The sequence below is a fragment of the Rousettus aegyptiacus genome, unplaced genomic scaffold (genome assembly GCF_014176215.1).
Source record: "Rousettus aegyptiacus isolate mRouAeg1 unplaced genomic scaffold, mRouAeg1.p scaffold_m13_p_4, whole genome shotgun sequence".
Classification (NCBI taxonomy): domain Eukaryota; kingdom Metazoa; phylum Chordata; class Mammalia; order Chiroptera; family Pteropodidae; genus Rousettus; species Rousettus aegyptiacus.
In genome coordinates, this window is record NW_023416307.1 from 132,568,448 (window position 1) to 132,593,549 (window position 25,102).

Below are 25,102 nucleotides of genomic sequence, written 5' to 3' on the forward strand. Positions count from 1 at the left end.
TCAGATATATTCCCCTGCTTTTGTTTAGCCAAAGACAAAGCAGTAGGGAAATATAATTTATAGTTAAGCAGTTGCCTTTCATCAGGTTCCATGCACTTTTGAGACTTCAGGAAAGACTTCATGGAAATGCAGGATGCTTATTTTTTTAAATTACTTTTTTAATTTACTTTCAAGTATACAGTACATTGGTTAGACATCTATATAGTTAATAAAATGATCACCCCCCAATTGCTCCCTCCTTCTCCTGACCTGACACCTAGCCAATGTATTAATGCTGACTGCATTCCCTATGCCGTGCTCTGCAACCCCATGACCACCCATCAGCTACTAATTCGTACTTCTTTAGCCCTCACCCCATTCTCCCAGGCCCCCAAACCTTCCTCCTCTCTGTCTGTCACCAAATTGTTCACTATATTCATGAGTCTGTTTTCAATTAGTTTATTTTTTTTATTCTTTAGATTCCACATACAAGTGAAATCATATGGTGTTTATCTTTGTCTGACTTAAATATCTTCTAGGTCCATCAAAGCAATATCTTTTTCCATCCCCTTCTTTTTCATACGTAATGGTCTTGTTTTCTTATCTTTTCAGCCACTCTACCTTTTGGTTGGAGCACTTAATTCTTTTCCATTTGAGGTACTTATTGATAGGAATGTAGTTGTTACAATTCTTTATTCCTGTTTTTGATACATGTTTTTTCTTCTTAAAGAAGTCCCTCCAACATTTCCTGTAATTCTGGCTTGGTGGTGATAAATTCCTTTAGTTTATTTTTGTCTGGGAAGCTATCTGTCCATCAACTATAAGTGGTAGCTTTGCTGGATAAATTATTCTTGGTTGTATATCCTGGGTCTTCATCTTTTTGAATATATTTTTTTTTTTTTGCTAAGCCCTCTGTCCCGCATAGTTTCTCTTGAGAAATCAGCTGCTAGTCTTATGGGTGTTCCCTTATATGTAATTATTTTTTTCTTGCTGCTTTTAATATTCTTTCTTTGTATTAATTATAATGTGTCTTGGTGTGGGCCTCTTTGGATCTGATTTCTGGAATTCTCTGAGCTTCTTGGGGTTTTATGTCCATTTCCTTCACTAGGTTAGGGAAGTTTTCCATCATTATTTCTTTATACAGCTGTTCAACATCTTGATTTTCTTCAGTTACACCAATCAGACAACTATTCGGAGCCTTAATAGTGTCCCACATCCTCCTTAAATTATTTTTATAGTCTCGGCATCTTTTTTCTTGCCATTCTGATTGAGCATCCTGATTGGCTTTCCTGTCCTCTAGATAGGGTATGTGATCCTCTTCTTTATTCACTTCATTTATTCCTTTGTTTATCCCATTTAATATACTTCTCATCTCAGATAATGTCTTCTTCATTTCAGACTGGTTCCATTTTATAATTTCCATTTCCATTTTTATGTTTTTTACCTCTTTGCTGAAGTTCTCACTACATTTATCTACATTTCCCAAAAGTTAATTGAGCGTCTTTATAACCAGTGTTTTGACTCTGCATCTGTTAGATTACTTGACTCCATTATTTCTGGATCTCTATTCTGTTTTTTCATACGGTTTCTGCTTCTTCTCTTCCCATTCTGGCTGCCTTTCCGTGTCTGTTTCTATGTAGTAAGCAAAGCTCCTAAGTCTTCCAGTCTCATTAGTGTGGATTTGTGAAGTAGGTGTCTAGTGGTACAGTCCCGAGGGGGGGTTCAGCTGCAGGCTAAACTTAGCACAAGCCTCCACACCTCCGGGATCACCTGTTAAGATTCAGCAAACGATCCACAGATGCTGTGCTTATAGGTGCCTCAAAAGGCCACACCAGAAAGGGAGGCCAGCTGCCTCCACCAGTGTGAATCTCAGCAAAGAGCACCTGACTCGCTGAGAATACACCTGGATGTGGCTTGGGTAAGGCCCTGAGTTGGGCAAGGCGGGGTTCTAGGGAATCCTCTGGGCTGAGCTGTCGGGAGCCATTTTGAGACATTATGGAAGCCATTATGAGGCACTGAAGAAGTCACGTAGCTAGAAGCCATAACATGGCTACTGAGTTTGCTTAAACAATGGTTCTAGGAAACAAGGAGTTGAGTTACCTTGGTGAGCCTCGTAAACTCACCATTTAAGGTAACAGAATGTTTTACAACCATGGAGACAGAGATATGTATGATCATATGTAATTGACAAGCATTGTTATAGATATGTATGGTGTGCTTTGCTATGGTAACGTATTCAAAAACCACATAAAAAGGCTATGCTAAATAAACTCGGGGCTGCAGCTCTGGCTGTATGCCCTGCCGGAAAGATTTTTTTCCGTCTTCTTTTTTTTCCCTTAGGCTTCACCCACCTCTTTCAGGTGCTGTTCGATCTCAGCCGGCTGGGTCCAGCACTGAGCGACCTCTGTTGTCCAGCTTGATGATGTCACAGCTATGGTGGCATTTTCTGGTGCACCGGTAGTTGGGGAGGCTCAACAGAGAACAACGGATTCCACCAGCACTTCTGTACACAGCAAGTCTCACCTCGGCCCCTACTCCAACAATGTCTCCCTGTAAGTCCCTCGTGCCCCCTGCGCGCAGCCGAATGGGCACTGGTGCTCACATCAAGCAGGTCCGTCACCGTGAAAATCTGCTCATGGACGCGGCCCCTTTAAGAGGCTTCTGCTGCTGCCACAGCCTTTTCTCACTCAGCCCCCAGAGACCAGGGAGCCCCGCGTCCTCCCCCCATCCTACCTTCTGCTATTGCAGAGTGATCACTTGGATTTCTCTCTAGTTGTATGGCTTGTTCTTCGAGATCCCAGGCGATTTTTCCTTGCTGCTGCACCTTGCTTCCGTCACAACTTTGATCACCAGAGGGATGAACACAGCCTCTATCATCTACGCCATTTTTTTCCCTCCCCCAACAAAGCTTATTGAACCAATTAATTTATTTGCCATCATTTCAAGAATAATCCCTCTATTCAGTTCCAATGTGAGAAAACTCACAGTGGAATGCTCCTGTGATCTTTTAATCTGGCGCTTTAACATTTTAAATAAAATATGTAGGATGGTTGCTTCTTTTTATGTTTACTGCACATGTCTTTATCAAACTTTCCACCACATTGAAAGGGCCAAGCAAGCCCGATGATCCATTTTATCAATACTTTAAGTGTTTACAATTTCTGAACTATTATCATCTGATTTAGGCAGAATGAAATCTTAGATGCTGTGTCCTTTGACCTCAAGGCTTGGCTTGTAGTTAGTTTACCTTCTGCATCCCAAGTCTATCACCGTAGGGTCCTAGTGTGTTAACTACAGATATCGCTACACTAAAGCAAAGACCCCACCTTTCTTATTTCCATTCTAAACATACCAACAGGAAGTATAAAGGATCAGCATTTTACATTTTCTTTGCATGTAATGGTTGAAATTCATACCACTGACCTGAAAGAACTGTAGGGTTCTGAAGTGATTCCTGAATAATAAAAGAAAAACAAAATTGCACAGTGTGACTTTAAGATAAGATGCATCTAGGGGTTCTAATTCTTTAAAAATTGTTAGTCCAATCATGGGTATCTTATGACTCACATAAAATCAGGTGAAAATTAAACATTAGCTTCTTGTAAAATACTGTGCTAGAAATTGTAGAGTCAGTCACATAAGAAAGGACTGTTCCCTTTAGAGAGAGCTTATTATCTAGTGTTCATATACACACAGGATTTAAACACACACACACACACACACACACACACACACAATCAGTGAAGGCTGTTAAGGCAGTCTGTATTTTCTAAAAATGGCTGTGACAGTATTTTCAGTCCCACTGACTCTTCCAGACCTTCGTCAGTCCCCATCAAGAGGTGAGTGGGATTTATGCTTCTTCCTTTGGCCCTGGGCACGACTTTGGAAGTCACCAGGGTCACGTCTGCCTCGATGACCAGCATGAGGCAGACGTGACCCTGGTGACTTCCAAAGCTAGGTCACGGTGGATGACACCGCTCCTGTGGGCTCTCCCTCCAGGCTCTCCCCCTTGGAACATGAAAACCATATTCTGCAGAAACACAGGCCTCATGGGGAGACTCACCAGGAGGGAAATCAAGACTCCTGGCCCTCAGCCTAGTCGAGCTCCCAGCTGACAGCAGGGCCTGCTTCCAGCCATCTGAGGGGTTCCTCTTGGAAGCAGGTCCTCCAGTGCTCAGATGAACTGCCCCAGTTGAGGCCCGTAGAGCAGAGACAAGCACCCTCTGCCCCTCGTCAGCTCCGACCATGCAGGGCCCAAATTTCAGATGCACAAGTGAAATAAATGATTGTTACTTTAAGCCATTAAGTTTTGAGGTATGCAACAAACGATTTTAGAAGTTTGTCATATTTGAAGAACTGAAAAATTAAAAACTAAAAAAGGCCAGTGTGGGCACACTGTGGTGAGTGAAGGAGCCATGAATTCAGAAAGAGAGGCAGGGCCTGGGCGTGCAGGCCTCACAGGCCATGGTAGCGGCTGGGGTTTATATGGGAAGCACACAGATAGTATTGAGCAGGAGAATGACATGGTTGATTAAAATGATTCCTCTGGCTGCTGATGGGTGGCTTCCAGAAGCCCCAACCTCTCCTAAATCATTCACACCTCATGACCAGTCATTAGGCCTTGCCAAGGGATGTGAAAACAGCAATTTAAAGAAAAAAAATTTTAATTTATAATAAAATAAATAACAATTTAAGGGAAAAAAAGAAAGTAATTCTTTGAGATTATTTTAAGCTTAACATTTTCTAATATAGTCCTCCATCAGTTTTTAAGAGACTATCAGACATGTTAAAAGAAAAAAAAAAACAACCCTACATTTTCAGAAAACTGAAAGTCATTTGTTTTCAGTAAAAAGACACGTCTTCAAAGAATGGTTGCAGTCCAGATTTTTCAGTCACCATTTTAAAAAGTTTGTGTCCTCTGAACTGCAATGTGCATTTCATTTAAACTGCTCAGTGTTGGGGGGTGACTCACCCTAGGGTGTGACATGTGTAAGGGTGATGATCAGGTTGATGGAATACAGACAAAGCTATAATAATAAGAGCCATTATTTTAGCATTATAAATGAATCTGAAAAGGATAAAGAATTTCATTGTTTTGCAATTAATACACTGTGATTTGGCCTCTGTATTCTACCGACCCCTGTGAAATTCTGTTTCAGACCTTCACTAGGAATGAGCAATACACATTGACTATGTAAAATGGACATATGTCACATAACAGATTTGTTCCTGCAAAGCAGTTCAACAAAAAATTAAACAGAATAAGAAATTAAATAGGATTTTTAAAGTGCTTACTTGAGACTAATGCAGAGGGCAGGTCTGGCTTCCCCACGACTTGCCGACTTGCCGTGGGACCTAGAGCACCTTCCCGACTCTGCAGTCCTGAGGTCCTGGCTCTGTAAAGGAAGAGGTTAGCTAGATGATTTCAGCTCAAACTCCCTTGGGGGCACTCATTCCTTTCCCTCGTTCTTTCTAAAATAGTAAATAAGGAAGTAAACAGTTTTCCCACAGACAAGGAAGCTCTTATTATAGAACATTCAATAAAACAAAGACTTTATTTACAATATGAATCATCTCCCTCCCCCAGGCTGGAGGCTCCCCACCCTTTCTCAACTCATTTGTTTAATATGTTTAGATTTTCATAATCAGTGTTGTGATTATCTGTTGCTAAGTAACGGAACTACTCTGAAACTTAATGACTTGAAATAACCGTTTTAATTTGTTCATGAGTTTGTGGGTCAGGAATTGGGGAAGCGCATAGTTGTGCAGCTGGTCTCTTTCTAGCGAGACTGGATGGGCTGGAGAACCCACTTCCGAGATGGTTCCTCCAAGCCCGTGCCTGGCACACTGACAGGAGCAGCTGGAAGGTTCCGCTGGGCTTCTCCATCTGGTCCTAGAGCATGAAAGTCACAGGAGCTGACAGGACATCTCAGAGTTCCCAGAGAGAATGTGATGAGAAACAGGAAGGAAAAGCTGCCAGTTCTGACGGCTGGGTCCAGCACTTCTTCGCGTCCTATTAGTAAAGTTGCTGCAGATCGCACCTACTTTCAAGGCAGGATACACAGACCCCACCCATTAGTGGGAGGAACGTTAAAGAATCTGTGGCTAATTTTAACTCCTCTCTCTCTCTCTCTCTCTCTCTCTTTCTCTCTCTCTCTCTCTCTCTCTCTCTTTCTCTTTCTCTCTCTCTCTCTCTCTCTCTCTCTCTCTCTCTCTCTCCCCCCACACCCTTCCCGCCTCCCCTCCCCTTCCTCCCTGCCCCCTCCCCCCTCCCTTCTATCCTCCCCTCCCCTCCCCTCCCCCTCTTCCTCTCTCTGATTCCCAGGCCAGATACGTTTGAATTCTTGCCTCAGAACACTGCTCCCTCTGCTTTTCCACATTTTGATTCCACATAAAGCATAACAGCCTACATACCTGTGATGGTTAATTTTAAGTGTCAGCTTGACTGGTAAAACATTATTTCTGGGTGTGTCTGTGAGGATGTCTCTGGAAGAGATTAGCATTTAAAATCAATAAACTGGGTAAAGATCACCCCCACCCATGCGAGTGGGCATTATCCACTCCTTTGAGAGCCTGAATAGAAGACAAAGTGGAGCAAAGGCGAACTGGCTCTCTGGGCTTGAGTCCAGGCATCCATCTCTGCCCTCTGACCCCGGTTTCCTGGTCCCTGGGGTTTGGACTCCGAGCAGGATTTACACATTGGCGCCTCTAATGCTCAGGCCTCAGACTGAAAGACACCATTGGCTTTCCTGGGGCTCTGGCTTTATGACCTCCATAACCACATGAGCCAGTTCGTATAATAAATCTCCTATATAATTATAATTATCTATTATCTATTATATAATTATAATATACTCTCTCGAAACTGTAATTCAGTATGCAATGCCTTAAAAGGGAACACTAGGAAGCCATTAAACACCCCGTGTAGTTATTATTTTGCATTTATATACAACATGTTGACATGGAAATTTATAATATAGCAAGTAAAGAAGCAAGTTATAAACAAAATATATAATATAACCCATTTAGAAAAGATGGCTCATATTCATAATTACAGATTTAGAAAAATAAAATCACCTTTGATGTTTCTTATCTCCTAGTGGTAAGATTACAGATGGTATTGTTTACTCCTTTTTGCTTATCTTGCTAAATATTCTACTATCATATGTAACTTTGTAATAAAAATGCTACTGCGTACATTTGATGTAAACTGACACAAGCTTCTACCTGATAGTAACTCTTATCAAATACAATTCTGTAAGTAAAATGTTGTTTAAACAAAACCGAATTTTTCCATAGGCCTCCCTTCAAATGTGGAACATCAACCCTGGTAAATATATAATATGTTTATACCTACGTTTATATTTCCTTATTCTTTGCAGCCATCTAAATTTGGAGGCAATCTAAACCAGTAATTTTTTAACATTTGTGAAGGGGAAACTAAATAGTACAGATAGGGAAGGCTGTTGAATAGATATATGTGAAAAGAACTGCTGACAATTTTAGATCCAATTAACATTTGCCATTTTGAAACATTAAAACTACCGTTTTGAAACATTTTTCCTAATTAAAAAATATATGTGCATACAATTTTTTCTATATAATCACTTGAGTTTTTAGGAAACTATTTTAGCCTTTACCCTTTTAAGAGCCACAATCACAAAACATCTCCTCTCATCTAGAGAACCAGCACCCACCGGAGCATAAACATTCATGGTATTTATGGAGTATCTCGATTTTGTCCTAATTTCTTTGGCTCTGTCCTCTTTTTTCCCCAAATTGGGTTTGTGAAATGGGCAGTAGGTGAACTGAATGCTACACTCCAAGTAAGACTCTGGGTCTCTTCTATTAATGAAGTGCTAAACAATCACAAATTGAATTCAGGGGCAGCTTGGTTACTCTTCAGGGCCATTAGCACGAGGTTGCAAGTTTAACAAATCAGTTTTGAATGTGAAGGCTCATCGTTATTTAAAGCAAATTCCAGAAATTATCATTTCATTTGTTAATATTCCAGTATTTCTCAAAGTTAAAGACTACTTTTAAAAGCATAACCACATTATTATTATTATACTTAGAGGACATTAACTATACTTCCTTAATATGGTCAATTACTCGGTATTCAGGGTTTCAGCAATTTCAAATGTCACAATTGCTTTTCCACTGTTTGGAGATATAATTTACATACCATAAAATTCACTGCTTTAAAGCGTACAAACCAATGGTTTTTAGTATAACCATGGAGTCATGCAAACACCATCACTAATTCCTTTTAGAATATTTCATCACTCCCCAGAAGACCCCCCCCCTCCCTCCCCACGCATGAGCTGTCACTTCCATTCCTGCTTCTCTCATCCTCTGGCCATCACTAGTATACTTTCTATCTCTATGGAGTTATCTATTCTGAACATTTTCTATAAATGGAATCATTCAATATGTGGCCTTTTGTTCCTGCCTTCTTTCATTTATTATGATATTTTCAAGGTTGGTTCATCCATGTGTAAGTACTTCATTTTTTTTTTTATGGCTGAATAATATTTCATTATATGGCTATACCAGATTTTGATTATCCATTCATCAGTTGATGGGCATTGGGTTGTTTCCAGTTTGGGCCTATTATAAATAATGCTGCTATAAACATTCATGTGAAGTTTTTGTGTGAACATGATGTTTTCAGTTCTGTGGGTATATACGTAGGAGTGTAATTGCTGGGTCATATGGTAAGCCCATGTTTAATTATTTGAGGAACTGCCAGACTATTTTTCAAAGGGGCTGCATCATTTTTCATCCCTATCAGCAATGAATTAGAGTTTAAATTTCTTCACATTCTTACCAATGCTTGTTATTGTCTTTTTACAAAATTATAACATCCTGATGGCTGTGAGGTGGTTTCTCATCATGATTTTAATTTGCATTTCCCTGATGGCTAATGATGTTGAACATCTTTTCAAGTGCTTATTGGCTATCTGTATATCTTCTTTAAAGTAATTATTAAAATCCTTTGGCCATTTAAAAAATTGAATTGTCTTTTGAGTTGTAGGAGTTCTTTGTATATTCTGGATATTAAACTCTTATCAGATATATGACTTACAAATATTTTCTCCATTCTTTTGGTTGTATTTTTACTTTCTTGATAGTGTCTTTTAATACCCAAAAGTTTTTAATTTTGATGAAGTCCAATTTATCTTTTTTTTCCCCTTTGGTTTTTATTCTTTTGGTGTCATACCTAAGAAAACATACCTAATCCGGATTTATAGTTGTTTTCTTCTAAGAGTTTTATAGTTTTAGCTCTTATATTTAGATCTATTTAAAGTTAATTTCTGTACATGGTGTGAGATAGGGGTCCAAATTCATTCTTTTGCATGTGGACATCTAACTATCCCAGCATCATTTGTTGAAAGATTATTCTTTCTCTGTTGTATTGTCTTAGTACCTTTATCGAAATCTATTGACCAAAAATAGATAGATTTATTTCTAGACTCTCAATTTTATTCCATTGATCTATATGTCTATCTTTAAGCAGGTACAATACTATCCTGATTACTGTAGCTTTGTCGTGAGTTTTAAAATTGGGAAGTGTGAGTCCTCTTTCTCTTTATTAAAATTGGGTTATTCTGGGTCCTTTGCAGGTCCACATGAATTTCAGCGTCAGTTCATCATTTTCTGCCAAAAAGGCAGTGGAATTTTTCATAGGGATTGCATTAAATTTATAGATCGATTTGGCAAATATTGCAATTTTAACAATAATTGTCTTCGAATTCATGAACACGTGCTATCTTTCTATTTATTTAGTTATTCTTTAATGTCTTCTGATGATGTTTTATAGTTTTTAGTGTACAAATTTTATGTTTTCTCTGTTCAATTTATTCCTGTTTTTTTGGATGGTATTATAAATGGAATTTTCTTAATTTTAGTTTTGGGCTGTCCATGGAAGGGTATAAAAACAAAATTGATTTTCGTATATTGATCTTGTATACAGCAACCATGCTGATCTTTTTAGCACTACTTTTTTGGTGGATTCCTTAGGCTTTTTGATATAAGATCATGTCATCTACAAAGAGATTACCTTCTTTCTTTTCAATATGGATGTCTTTTACTTCTTTTTCTTAGTTGTTCTGGCTAGAACATCCAGTACAATGTTGAGTAGATGTGGTGAGAGTGGACATCTTGTTTTGTTCATGATCTTAGGGAGAAAACTGTTAGTCATTCATCATTAAGTTTGATGTCAGCTGTCAGCTTTTCATAGATGCTCTTCATCCAGTTGAGGAAGTTTCCTTCTATTTCTAGTGTTGCTGTCATGAAAGGGTGTTAAATTTTGTCAAATGCCCTTTCTCTATCAATAATCAGGTGTTTTTTCCCCTTACTGTGTTGGCATAGGGTATTACATTGATTTATTTTTGTATGATGAAACTATCTTGTATTCCTGTGACAGATGCTGTTTGGTCATGGTGGATGCTTTTTTGTGTTAGATTCAGTTTGATAGGATTCTTATGATTTTCGCATTTGTGTTCATAAGGGATATTCATGGTCTATAATATTTTCTGGACAATGATGGACAATATAATAATGACAGTCCTTTGGGAATGAGGCTTTGAAATATCTCTAGCTTTGTTTTATTTCCTCTGGCGGCTGCTAGGCTGCATTGGGAATGTTGGCTGCTAGTTGTCAAGGCTACTGCAGAGCTGGGATGAAGAATGCAAGTAGAGCAAGTAGAACAAAGGTCATTCACTGTTCTTACCGAGATTCAGAGGTCCTTGCTCTGCCACTTTCACTGACATCACTCGGCAAAGCTGTTAGATAATGTAGAGTAACTTAGAGCCATTCCTGTTAGTCACCTAACTGCAGGCTACAATGGCCTTTCCTCCCATACCCCTAACACACTTATCGGAACCTACATGTGAATGAAAGGTCTTCTCCAGAAGTTCCTTCTCCTTGAATTCTCTTCATTCACATTCTCTTAGATTTTGGCATTTCTTACCATGAATTTTAGAACCGCAAGTAACTTTTCTCTCATTCATGCTAGGTCCTGCCACGTTTGTGGCAGACATGAGGGCTCAAGAATCAGGACATCGAGCGATTCGGTCAACATAAAAAACACATTTTGGTTGTTTCTATAAGGTCTGAGGCAATATTACTCACAGTACCTGCTGCTACTTTGGGTAAAACATGAACTAACTTTGGGGGAGGTGAGATTTACATTGGCATAGAGTCTGAGTTTAGAGCTTAGTGCCAACCAATCCAAAGCCAAGCATTGTGCCATCTTCATTTTTAGCTGAAGGTGAAGCAAGTACATGCCCTGGATGGGATAGCTGAGCCAGCAGGGATCTCAGAAACTCTTTCAATCAACCCAGGTCCTCTCTCTTCAAATGACAAGTGATCCTTGGGTTGACCTAACCTCAGTAGAACCCTCGTATTTGCTTTTGTAAATCAGTTCACTATCTCTCTATTCTTTTCTGCTTTCATTATTTACTTTAACGTTCTTCTTCAGCACAATCCTATGGTGTCTCACATCATAAATTCTGTAATCCCTAGCACATAGTTGGACCAGGTTTTTTTTTGTTGTTGTTGTTTTTAATCTTCAAGGACCTCCCCCAAACATCAAAATCTCAAGTATCTATCCAGTTATTCTCTCTTTCTACAGAGTAATCAACATCTGATATCTTTCTTGTCTGTCTTCCTAAAACATCAGCTTTCTGAAGGCAGGGACCTTATAAGGTTCGTCATTGTATCCTTGGTGTTTAAAACAGTGCCACAGAGTCTGTACAAAGAAATTGTTTGCTGAAGGGCTAAATAGGCCTAAAAAAGGTAAAAATGACACCCTTCCCCTTAGAGAAGGGTGAAGAGGAAGAAATATCTTAAGTGGAAATACCACTTCAGCTTGTATTTCAATCCTAAGATAGATAATCATGAGAAAGGCCAGAAGTGTGACATGGCCACACGGAAATGAAAAGTTACATAAAAAGAGGAATGAAGCAGGGGCATGGAGAATTATGCACATGCTGGAGAGGGTGAGATGGAGAAATAATCTAGATAGTGAAGAGCTTTATGCATCAGCGTTTTTAATAAAAGTAGTCACTAGCCAAGCTTCACTTTCTATCTTTTGTTAGATTGGGCTGATTGGGAAGGGACAGTCACAGTAAGACACAAGAGGGGACCGGTGCTACATTCTTCCGGAGTTTGAGGTAAGACAAAAAGTTTGGTTCTTCACCTTTGGAAAAGAGCACATCCCACACCTCATCGATCAGTTTTGCACTGCCAAGTAAGAACTTACCAAGTCAAAATACAGTATTGCTACCCAGTTTTACATCTGCTCCACCTACCAAGGGGTATCACAAGCAGGGAAAGAGCTAGCAGAAAACAGACTACCAAGCACGTCCATGGATTAATGAAAGCAAGGACAAAGTGGCTGGTGTATCATTTCAGGGCTAAGTGAATTGTGAAAACTGAACTCAAACTACCCTTTTCCAATGGGCAGAGAGCCAAGCCGCCCCATCCTACCAATTTAGGGTATGGCGATGTGAATTGTTTTGGCCAGTGGAGTATTAGCACATGAAATACACACGGAAGTATAAACTGTGTGTGGTCAGGGTTGCCTTCTTGTGCTTATGTCATTACTAGAGAACTTCTGGACTTTAGTATTCTAGCCCAAGTTTGAAGAGGGACACAAATGGAGTAGACCCAAGCCCAACTCATGGCCTGTAGTCAAACCCAGCCAGAGCTCTACTGTGAAGCAGAATCACCCTGGCAAGTCTGTCAGCCAACCTGCAAAAGCATGAACGAGAATCATTAAGTTGACGCCATTCTCTTAGGCTCCATCATGAGGGCAAATTTTATCGCCCCTTCGTTTAGCGCTGTGTGCTCAGAGCGTAGCAGTTTGTTACATAGCAGGTGTTAACATCTGTCGTGGTCACATTTGTTTCTTCTAAAATTAGTGACCTAGGAGAATAAAACTGAAAGGAACTTGCATAATTTAGCAGTCAAGCATGTGGTGCAACTGCAAAATCACCAATTTCAATGAGGATCATAAAGCATGTTAAGGGTTATTGGTAGGTAAGAGCACTGCCTAGATTTGTAGTACCTACCTCACAGAACAGTTGTGTGGATCGAGAGATGTATTTCAGGTACTTAGAACCTTGCCTGGTACGGGATAAAACACCATACAGGCATTTTATTACTACCAGCATAAGATGGCTTTGAGCAGGGTTACTGAAGTCCTCTTCGCCCATTCCTCCAATCACCTATTTATATCATACTTGTTCTCACTTTTGTTATCTCATCTCTGTACATATCAAGCTCTTTTTTTAGGTTTTCATGATCTTTTTATGCCCAGGGATGCTAAGTGCCAATATCTATTTCACTTACCTCCCCTCTACCAACCATTTTAAGAAGATTTTGTTCTTTTCACCTAGGCTATCGTTGGTTCACCTAGGCTATCGTTGGCAACCCTCTCCCCCTGCTCAAATCATATTTGTTATTCAATATCCAGTCTAAATGCCACTCTTTCATGAAGCCTATTCTGATCTTCCTTCCCAAAGGAATCTGCTTATTCTCTGAAACTCCGTAGCAATTCATCTCTACCTCAATTACACTCTTATTCTTGCTCCTGTCAGGTACACGCCTCTCCACGATGACACTATCAGCTCAGAGAGTATAAGACCACAATTCCTAGGCTTACATTCTACACATTCCCACCCTCAAGTATACGGCAGGCAAGAAAGAAATGTGTTGAATGAATATATATGAAAAGCCCATTTCGACAGGCTCATCTAGATTCTAAAACAGCTTTATTGAAAAGTCAAGCTTTTGAAAAAAAGATAAAATAGAGCACTAATTAGATATAAAAAGATAAAAGAAGTTTGCATGTAAAAAGGAGACACTTGATTTATTGCATTAAAAAACTTTATTTCATTTAAAAGGTCCAATATAAGCCAAATTAAACCCCAAATTTACGGCTACACGTAGAGATCTCCTGAACTAAATGGCACTGTTTGAGTTGAGTGTCTTGTTAAAGGAGGTCATTTGCTATTACCACCATTTCCCCCAAAGCAGTTCTAGAGCAGAAACTGGTATTATTAAAATACACATCAGATATCGGATGTCACCTTTCATGCAGAAGTTACAAAAGCAGACGCGCTCTTCTGTTCTGTCTGAGGATAAAAACCACAACAGAGCAGGGCCCGAATGCTTTTGACATACAAGGTGTAACCATAAGGGAACTTACTGTGGTGCTGTGTTCATTCATTAAAAAGTCCAGGTACTTACTCCAACAATACTATTGCTGTTCAAATACTATTTGGGACAGTACTTTGGGTTTCCCCTGCAGAACAAAGGAAGTGGTTGATCAAGCTGGGGGACAGACTATCACAAAATGCGATCACAAAGCAATGTAACAGTTTTCCTAGCGGGCAAGCAATCCCAAGGACCACCTCACGAATATTTTCAGCAATAGCATCATTTACATAAAGTGATGCAAGATCTAAGTTCTGATATATGTGAGGATAAATTAAAAACAGCTTGTTACTTTATAGCTACACCTCAGATTTCATTAGATGTGGTAAATCGAACAGTGTGTCTAATGAGTCCTTCTAGAAATCAGTGCAGATGAGTCAACAGCTTGTAAAAGAGAAGACATGGCAGAGGGCACAAGAGTCTTCTTTTCAATGTTCTCAGTGTTGTCTTGGAGGACAGACCCAGGCCCAAGGACAGAAGTTACCAGGAGGGAGGCTTCAGCTCCATCTAAGGAAGACCTTTCTAACAGTTAGAGCTGCTCAACAACTGAACGGACTGCTTGGTGAGGTAGAGCCACCGGAAGTGTTCAAGGTGGAAAGATCACCCTTGTAGAAGGGACTCCTGCATTTGTTAAGAGGTTAGCCTGGATGAACCTCGGGTCTCTTTCAATTCTGAGATTCTAGAAAATTCCCTCAGGGAATTCAGAAGAGAATTCCTAAAAGGAAAGAGAAAGCACATATATGTATACTTTTAGAATCCTCTTGAGTTTTTTCTTTTTTTTTTCAAAAGGTACAATAGAAAATGTAGTCTGCTGTCTTTAAAATGCATATTCACCTTCCTACCACTAATACTTAGGAAGGGTCCCTTAGGACTTCTTTATATTATAAAGAAAACATGGAGGATTACATTTATAATTTCTGTAAATATTTTAGAAAAAATGCTTAAAATCTAGTAGTCAATGCCCTAGAAACTTTATAGATTTTTAGGTAATATGCACAGATACAAATACATTATTCATTAAATACAACTCACATCTGTGTTTTATTATACTCTAAAATATACAGGAATCTTGATGTACTGAAAGAGTGCAAGTAAATACAGTATTTCAAGCAGTCACTATTTCTATGTACATGCTCATTAATTCTTCAAAAAACCCACAAAATTATCAAATAGATCAAAATACTGTTCTGTGTTTTCACACTTTATATTCAGAAAAACCAGCTGATAATTTACAATGTCATAAAGTTTCCAGTTTTACAATACAAAAAGGATAAAATGAAATTGGGTATCATTTTGTGAAAATTTATGGAACTTTATCCTTAGACCTGTTAGACCCCCTACATATGTGAAATCATTCTTACTGGGAAAGTGACAGTTACGGTAAAAGCAGAACCATGTAAATTGTTACTTAAAAGCCTAACCCTCAGCCATTTTCCTCTCCTTGTTATTTGAAAGGCAGTCTTCCAATCTGGCAGACAATTGTCCCCCCACCCCAGAAGTAGCATGTTACAAACGTGCTACTATAAATTTGATTAGGACCCAAAGGCTTTCGTATTTTAAAGCTTGCCAAATATTCAAACACCTTCCAAGAGACCTGATGATGTTAATTTATCAATAACAAGGGATTTGATTCTTCACTAAACAATGACAACGAAAACTCCCCAACCCGCTGTGCAGGCACAGAAGGAACCTAAGTGACGAAGGTGCACCATCCGAAGCAGAGGCTGAAAACCTCCCAGGACCTCTCAGCTGCAAAAGGGTGAAAATAATCTACTTTCTGATTTTCTGAAATTTTCTTCTAGGAAATTCTTTACATTTTCAAACAAAAATAGTTCAATTTAAAACCTAAACCCTTCAAAACCGGGCAACAATAGCCCGATCCCAACCTATCTCATGTCTACTTACTTCACAAGTATTTTCACCCTGACTGCATCCAGTCAACTGGTTTTTAATTCTAGTATTATAAAACTTGAAATTTTAAAATTTTTATGTAAAAGAAAAAAAAATGTAAAAATACATCTGCTTTCTTTCATGGTTTAATACAGTATTCGAAGGCTTTCAGATGTTTTGTTTAAAAAAAAAAAAAACAACATTTAAAACCAAATCTCGACTTCATTCTCAGAAATATTAAAGTTTGGTTTAGATAACGTTTCATTTCACCTAGTCCAGTTTCCACAAAATGGCATTCTATTAAAAAATCTTTAAGTTATTTGGTCCTTTGGCAATTTGCTGTGCACATAATGCCTACTTACTGTACCAAACTTTTATTGCCCTTAAATTTAGCTGTAGTTTTATTGATAACATTAAAATCTAGTGTCTTTATCTCTTCTTTTACAATAGTGTTGCTTATGTAAGCAGATTAGGGTGCACAGTGTCCCAAGTCATTCCTGGCATTGCAAAACCAAATTAAACAATTCCACAAAGCAATCTGACAGCAAAATGTTTTCCTCTGGCCAAGTCTATTTCAAGATTCTAGAAGTTCCTTTTCCAAAACTTGCCTTTAAAATTCTTCTTCCTAATGTCATCACATTTCTTTTATTCGCTCACTCTGTGATCTTTCCTCTTAGAGGCTGAATTTGTATGAGAATAACAAAGTGCTTTTTTCCTGAAAAAGCACAGTTTGAAGCGTTAGTGTCAGAACTCTCTCCTTGGACCTCTGGCTCAGGCTCTTAGTAGGTCTCAGAATCGGAGTCATTGAGCTCGTCCACGTCGGTGTATAAGTATTCCTGTTCCCCGCCAATGTTGTTGAAACTGCAATAGGAACTAGGTTCATTCCTCATGATGGGCAAGGCTTCGAAGCTGACTGTTTTTGAGGTGTTGGTGTAACGATTAATGGCATTGAATGTCAGGGATGATAAAGGGCTACTTGATGAGACAGGCATCATGGTGGCCAAAATGAGAGCTAGGCAATCAGCTACATCCTTATTGGGAGCACAGGCCAAAGCTGGGGTATAGCCTAGAATTAAAAGATAAAATTAAAAAAAATCAATCATACTGAGACTCATTTTAATGATATTAGGAAATAAGCCTAAAGGCCTTCAAATACTTGGCTTATAATAAACCGGTTTAATTAGAGTGATTCAGAAATTTCCAATAAGTAGAAAAAGAGCAAAGTCATAGCAATCTAGGGTGGGAAGAGACCTTAACAGACTATATTATAGTAGAAGAAACTAAGGCCCAGAGATGTCAGATCTTGGGGAAATCATCCAAGTTATCCATATCCATCTGAATTCACAGATCATTACTGGGCTAGAATAAGGGGGGAACAAAGTTTGATAATCTTCCTTCGGAATGGTAGAAGCAACTTACTGTTAGTTTTAAGTTATATAAGTTTAAGTGCTTACATGCTAAGATTTCTACATGAGTAGAGATTCATGAATGAGGTACCAAGTAGGTGCTCAAAAGAGAATGATTTTTCGCTGTCATTTAACTTTTAGGGTCAGAGTCCATTGAAGAAAAACCAGCAGATAGGTGAACTTTTAAAACCTAAGTCAAAACAAATGTTTCCTTTCTAACGGTTCCTTTCTTTAGTAGAAAACTGACTTTAGCCTTAAGGCACCACAAAGTTATCAATACGACAAACTGAGTAAGGAAACATTTGGTACTTTAGTTGGTACAAGACCCAGTCTTGAGGATGGAGAGGGAGAGAAGACAGCGGGATGGGAGAGAAGATGGCATCACACTGTGTGATGCCAAGTTTAGATTTTCCCACACGGAGCTTTGGCAGCAAGTGTCTTAAAGTTTGAGCTTACAGCTTCATTTGTCCTTGCACATTTGACACGGTTTCCCCTAGTACTATATTCACTCATGTTTTAACCTTCACACACGCATGCGTATATATTTTACAAAGTCACATTTGTTTTTCAAATAATTGACTGATTTATCACAAAACATTCACGAAACCACCATCCAAATCAGGAAAGAGGGCATTACGAGCACACCAGAAGCCCTACCTGTCCCTTACCTATTCACTATCGCTTTTCTATTTCACAAAGTTAACCACTTTTCTGACTCACACGGTAATCATTTCTGTGCTTTCCTTTCTACTTGTATTCATAAACACTAGTTTAGTTTTGACTTTTAACCTAATATAAATGGAATCATACAGTATGTATTATTTATTACATGTGTCTTCTTTTGTTTAACGTGCCTGTAAGATTTATCCACGCTGTTGTATGTGGCCGTAGTCGTTTCATTTTCATTGTTACATATTCCACTGTGTGTTTATACCATGGTTTAGTTATTCATTTTAAGTATTAGGCATTTGGCTGTTTCTAATTCTTGTATATTTTTTATCAAGGCTATGTTACATTAGCCTTGAGAAAAAGATAATTATTTCCCTTCATAAATTTCCCCTTTTCCAAGGGTCAAAGAAAACAGCTGATGCCCTTGCAAGCTTGGCAGGAGTGGCTGAAGGATGTGCATATTTTTAATTAAACTCTATGTGCGCAAAGTGAGTAGGAGGGTGCTTCAATGCCAACACTTCTTTAAAGGGCTCCTCTGAAGGTGCCCATTGTGTTCTCCTGCTGGTAGGCAAAGCAACCCATTAGACAGGCTATGATGCCTTGGCTGAGAGTGGGGATGGGGGAAGAAGAACATGTGGGTGCGTTCTAAATATGACTGAAAGAGGCTCTCCTCTCTGCATGAGGCTGGTGTGGTCAGCACAAGAGAAATGTAAGAGGAGCAAACTGCTTGAGGATAAGGGTCTAATTCATCCCATCCAAGAATAATGTATTTTGATTCGTCTAGGAAAGTCCATGGCAATATCACTTAACCTCATTCTTAGAGTGAATTACGCACAGGATATACTGGACCCTTTATCTAGTCTCAACTCAAGACTACAGAGCTTAAGTAATCATTAACCACTATTGTTATTTGAGCAATTTATAACTGGATAATTAATTTGAAGTTCAGAATCAAATTACAGATTGATTAGCATTTCATGACTGCATACCCTAATGACTTCCAAATCTCTATGTCCAACCTACCTCTTACTTTTGGGCTCCATATCCATATATATCCAATTACCCACTTGGAGTTTCCACCAAATTCTTCTCAAGTGCCTAAATGAACCCAGCTCTTTCTCTTACATTCCTACCTTTGACTTTTTAAATTTAATATAATTCTGCTAAACACATGCACTCCCTCCACAAAGCACTCCAAACCAGGGAGTATGTGACTTCCTCCCTCACCAAGTCCCAGTGAGTTTCATCGTAACACCTCCAATGCCTCTACCTTTATTCTGGCTACCATCTCCTCTCACCTAAAACTGCTGATGTGTTTTCTTGTTCTACTCCTGTCCCCCTCAGAGGACTAACTTCCTAGTGCACAGATCCTTTGCCACCTGATTGAAGAGGCTGGCACAGCTCAGTACTTACACTGCCCTGCGTTAAATCTCTAAATATGCTACTCTCTGCTTTGAAAGTTCTCTTCCACTTTTTACTTGTCTTTTGGATTTTTGGCTTACAAGTCACTTTTTTTGGATGTCTTCCCTGATCTTACAAAAGGGTTTGAACACTCTTTTACATACTTTTGTAACATTCTAGGTTTACTCCAATTGAACTATTTCAAGTGCACTAAAACACTCTGCTCATATTTGTCTCCATTCAAGGAACTGGACCGCCTCATTCTACATCATATCTTTAGAACTCAGCATATGCTCAGTATAATCACTCACCACTCACCCAACAGATATTCAGAATCTCCACTATGTCCAGGCATTCTTTTAAGCACTAAGAATGTATCAATGAACGCCACTGACAGAGTCCCTGCTCTCCTGGAACTTATATTCATTCTAATGCGGGAGATACATAATTAATAATAAAAAGTAAATTATATACAACACGTTAGAAGATAAACTCCATGGAAAAAAGAAAGAGGAAAGACTAGAGCAGGTTAACAAGGACTGAGAACACTGTGGTAGGGGGGTATGCAGCAGGGTGTAGTATAAATGCGGTAGTCAGGATAGGCTTCACTGAGAAAATGAAATTTGAGCTGAGATTTGAAACAGGTGAAGAAGGATTTAGTCAAAGACTGCTTGGGGACATAGCGTTCTAGGCAGAGGAAACAGCCAGAACAAAGATCACGACACATGTACATCCCTGGTGTGGAGGAGTTGAGCAGAGAGAAGGAAGAGCAGAAGAGGTCAGAGAGGTAAACAGGGCACAGAACCAATCATGGAGGGCCCTGTAAATCATAAGGATTATAAAGGAATTGAGATTGAGAAGACTAATCTTTTCACACACTTTAAAAGAATCCAGGCCAGGGTGGTAGGAGTAGAGGAGAAAAAAGTAGGTATATTGTAGATACACTCTGGAGGAGGACCAATAGTATATACTAATGGATTATATATTGGGCGAGAGAGAGAGAAGTTAAGGAAGGATTCCAGGTTTTTGCCCTGAGCAACTGTAAGGATGAGAACTGCTATCAACTGAGATCAGGATGGCTGTGGGGAGAACTAACTTGGCAGGGAGAGGAGAGAAAGGATCAACAGTTCAGTTCTGGACATGTTAGATTTGTTTGAGTTACTAGACATCCACATGGCATTGTCAGTTAGGCAGCTGGATCTATAAATATGGAGCTTGTTAGAGGTCTTATATGTAGTTTAGAACTGAGGGAATGGATGAGATTACCTAGGAAGTGAATGTAAACAGGGAAAGCAAAAAGAACCAAGGACTGAGTCTTAGACCCATTCAAAATTAAAGAGTTGGAAAGAGGAAGAAACTATGTAAAATAAATTGAGAGGAATAATTAGAGATAGGAGGAAAACCAATAAAGTATGGAGTCCTGAAAGCCAAGGAAAGTTTACCAATGAAAAAGTATACACCTGAAACTAATATAATACTGTATGTCGATTATACCCGAATAAAAGAAAATAGATGTAATAAAACACAAACGAGCAAACAGTTTTTGGTTCCAGTAAATCTAGTTACTTAATCCAACCATAGTGAGTTAGAAACATAGTGAGTTAGAAACCGTCACCCAGTTACCAATTCAAGGAACCAGGTATTTGTGAATGAAGGAAGACTAGGTTCACCTAAAGCAGGGCACTGAAATCAAATCATAGTTACTATGACTCTGCCTCCTGTCCTGCCCTAAAGTGATCCACACCTATTTACAGTAGCAGTGTGCAGCATAAAGGAAAATATGGCGATTGTTTGGGGGAATGCTGATTGCAACCTTCAGATCCCCCGATAGTCCCTTATTCATGTGTGCTTTAAATTCCATACCAAACCCCTTATTCTCATCTAAAAAAAAAAAAAAAGAAAAAATAGTAAGTTATACCACATTCTGAAATTATATCAAGTAAAATGAAAATTAAGAATTGATTCTCAACATGGTGGAGGTCATTGGTGAACCTGAGAATAATTTTGCGGTGTGGTGGAGGGCAAAGGTCTGACTGGAGGGGATTTAAGAGAATGAAAGAACTAGGGAAAACAGGAGAGCCAACTCTTTCGTAAAATTTTTCTGTAAAGGGGAACAGAGAAATATGGCAGTAGCTGGGTGGATTAGCGGGATAAATATAGGACCTTTCTTTGATATGAAAAAAAAGGTTTACATATAGATGAGAATAATCAATGAAGATTTCAACAAAAAAAAATCGTTATTTTAGAACACAAAAGCAAAGAACTACTAAAGTAATAGTCTTAAGTAGGCAAAAGGAGACATGATTTAGTGTTTAAGTGGGAATATTAGCTTTTGGTCAAGAACCTAAAAGGTTAAGAACCTTTAGGTTAAGACAGTTGAATACTAAGAGAAAAAATGATGCTAACACTAAACCAAAGCGAATAAACACTAACTCTGGTTTAATAGATATGTAAAATCCAGGAGTTCATTTGTTAGATGAACTTTTCTTGTTCCTCTTGCCCTTATTCCCTTTGCTTCAAAGTACTACTCAATATTAATTTCAGCTTTCTTCTTGGACAAATAAAATATATCCAAGCTTACTTTGAACATGGACCATCCAAAGATAAAAGCTTCTAGAGTTGGATATAGGTTAAGGAAAGAGAATACAGAACCTACTTACCATTCTCATCTACTGCAAGCACACTTGCTCCTTTCCCCAAAAGCTCCTGAACCACCATTGTTAGCCCATTTCGGGCAGCGACATGCAGAGGTCTAGGGGGAAAAAATTATACATATACACATTTTTATATGCATGCTCAGGCAGTGCATGTGCACACAAACACACATGCTACAAATCTGAGGCACCTAGTCCTAGGAGCAATGAAGATGGGAGTGGGAGACAGCAGAACCAGCGTGCAGTGCACTGTCAAACCTCGTCAATGTGCATAAGCTTAGCACCGGGCCACATTAGCAAGTTCCCGCCTTCACGAAACCCTTGTTTGTCTCCTCTGAAGACTCAATGTTTAAAAAGATTTTACCAACTGAACTACATTCTTAAGTTGCTTTTAAGGAATGAGGGTGGCAAACAGGTATGACAATATACAATGAAAACTATAAATTGCAATAGCGCAAATTCCAATAGGCTTTGAAAACACTTTATAAGTTCCATGACTAATTCTGGGGCCCTTAAGAGATCTGATTGATACATGAATGGGAACGGGCATCATATAATTTTTCCCTTTACCAAGTCTCAGAGTAGAACAGCAAACGGAAATTGTGAGAGGACAATAGGAGATATCAATCTAAGATCTAAGCAGTCACCTACAGGCTGGATGCTCAGATTAAGAACTTGATTCTTTCTGAAATCTCTTTAGCTTGCAGACACATATAAAGCTTTTTACCTCATTTATTGCTAGTGTAACAAATGTATTATTATTCCAGTTGGTTTCCATGAAACATACAGATAGTATTACTTTCCCCCATAAAATTAGATTGAGAAAAAATACATTATTTTCAATAATAAAGTTTCAAGTTCAAAAACTTTTTTTTTTTAGTAATATGGCTTTTAATTGTGATGATTTTAGAAATAGGTTTTGTCAATTATAAAAACGGTGACTGATTCCAATGGTCCCATGTTAGAAAGAAATCCTGTCAATCACTTCTATAGTTACAGGTCATTGGTTTAACCCTAGACAAAGTACTTACGTTTGCAAGGCTGCATTGGTTGCATTGATGAGGTTTCTATCTGTTATCTTTTCCAGTATTAACAAGGCACTAGTTTCATGACCCTAAAATTATAGAAAATAACTTCTGGTAACTTGGGTACCAGATAAATTTGTACACTCAATACACCCCTACCCCAGTCCACACAGGTATATCACCACACATACACCATGGATTTTCTTGGCTAATGCCTTAAATATTTGTTCAAATGTGTCGGTGGAATGAGGTTAGGGGGAGAGGACAAGACTCTTTAAGATAAGATCAAAGAAAGACAATAATTATGTTTTGGCTTGTGCTCCAAAACTTACTTGGCTTACTGGTGACTCTTATATACCATGGTGCCCAACTCAGCAGCACTTTTTTTCAAGAACTTTGATGTCAGTGATCATTAGAGGTTCAGTCCCTAGCTCTGTTCATTTTAGTGAAGTAGAAAAACTTTAAATGCCACTGTTGATATTAACAATGAAAACATGTCCTTAAAATGCGTACGTACCTTGCTGCAAGCCAAATGGAGGGCGGTGTTTTTACTGTTATCTTGTAAAGTCAGATCTGCACTAGCACTGCTAACCAGCATCTCTGGGAAGAAAAATTGCATCAATTCTTATGTTTATAAACATATGTCGTAGATTATCAATAACTCACTGTAGAGAAATGAAGATACAAAGCAAAAATATTCCTCTAGCAAAAAGTGTAAGAAAAATACTATAATATAAAACATACATACCGTATTAATCAAAGACAAGAACAGCTGTAACTAATATTTATTTTGTGAGTGCTTTCTAAATTTCAAATACTATTTTAAGTGCTCTGGATTTATAATAACTTATTTAACGCCCACAACAACCCTACAAAGTAGGTACTGTTATTTTTCTCACTTTATCAATAAAAAACTGAGGGATAAGGTCACCAGTAACTTGGCAGATCTAGGATTCAAATTCAGTCACTCTGACTCCAGAGCCAATGTTCTGAACCACTATCTCACACTGCCTTGTGAAAGTAGACTATTCAATCAGAAGGGCAAATGACATCATTGTAGCCCTAAATGAAATGTGGGTTTTAAGTAGGTAAATGGTTTAAATCTCAGGAGTGGTGGGATAACTAGTGGAAAATTTGGTGAACTAGAGTCAGAAGGCTTGGGATCTAAGTTCTACATGAGCAATACAGATACTTAGAATAATAAAGCCTTAACCAGTTTCTTTACCAACTGTGTTTGTTTGTCCATTTTCTGCAGCCATCATGAGAGGTGTTTTCCCAGAAGCATCCACAGAATTGACTTGAGCATTATGGCTGAGCAGCAGCTGCAAACACTCCACGTGGTCTGTAAAGGCAGCTGCATGGAGAGGAGTTCTGCAACACGGAGAAATCGAAAGCTCTGACTAAATCTATGTCATATACTCTAAAAAATTATTCCTTAATTTATGACAAGTAATTTTCAAGGGTTTATACATTAGACTATAAAAACATTGCCTAAATACAAAATTTTGCCACAGAATCTGTATTTCTGACAAGATAAAGGCCCTTATTAAACTATTATAAATAAGGATAAATTATAAAATTGCTAAAACAATATTACATCATTAAAGGACATTCTGAAATAAATAAGGCCTGATCCAAACACTGCCATCTATTATAACTGAACTCTCTTTCAGCTTTTATTTCTATATAGAAAAATGTTAACTTTATTAACAAACATACCTCTTAAAAAGAGGGGAAATCTTTACATTTTACAAGTTTTAAAAAGAGGAAAACTGGCTAAAAATCATAATAGAAAAGTCTTTTCTAATGAAAACATAATTAAGACTTCAGAGCAATTTATATTTGCAAATAT

The 25,102-nt window shown here is 38.5% G+C and overlaps 1 protein-coding gene and 1 long non-coding RNA gene across 5 annotated transcripts in view; both read right to left on the reverse strand.

Annotated features, from left to right (window-relative positions):
• Positions 1-5,675: 5,675 nt before the first annotated feature.
• On the reverse strand, positions 5,676-6,445 carry LOC118601710. Of its 2 annotated transcripts, none has more exons than XR_004950550.1 (2): positions 6,394-6,445; positions 5,676-6,020 (listed from the first exon to the last, which is right to left on the reverse strand). It is a non-coding gene; the product is annotated as an uncharacterized LOC118601710 (long non-coding RNA). The 2 variants fall into 2 exon arrangements; XR_004950549.1 differs by having other exon boundaries at positions 5,676-6,023; positions 6,394-6,434.
• A 7,412-nt stretch (positions 6,446-13,857) lies between these two features.
• Positions 13,858-25,102, reverse strand: part of ANKRD28 (ankyrin repeat domain 28) — a 153,007-nt gene continuing 141,762 nt past the window's right edge. For 2 of the 3 annotated variants that reach the window (XM_016140232.2, XM_016140231.2), the window contains exons 24-28: positions 24,476-24,621; positions 23,768-23,850; positions 23,257-23,339; positions 22,232-22,323; positions 15,219-17,161 (exon numbers count right to left, since the gene is read on the reverse strand). In XM_016140232.2, the coding sequence (XP_015995718.2) occupies positions 16,875-17,161; positions 22,232-22,323; positions 23,257-23,339; positions 23,768-23,850; positions 24,476-24,621 (691 nt within the window). In that variant the 3' untranslated portion in view covers positions 15,219-16,874. Of the gene's footprint in view, positions 17,162-22,231; positions 22,324-23,256; positions 23,340-23,767; positions 23,851-24,475; positions 24,622-25,102 lie in introns of all 3 variants that reach the window. The other variant, XM_016140229.2, reaches the window with a different exon arrangement.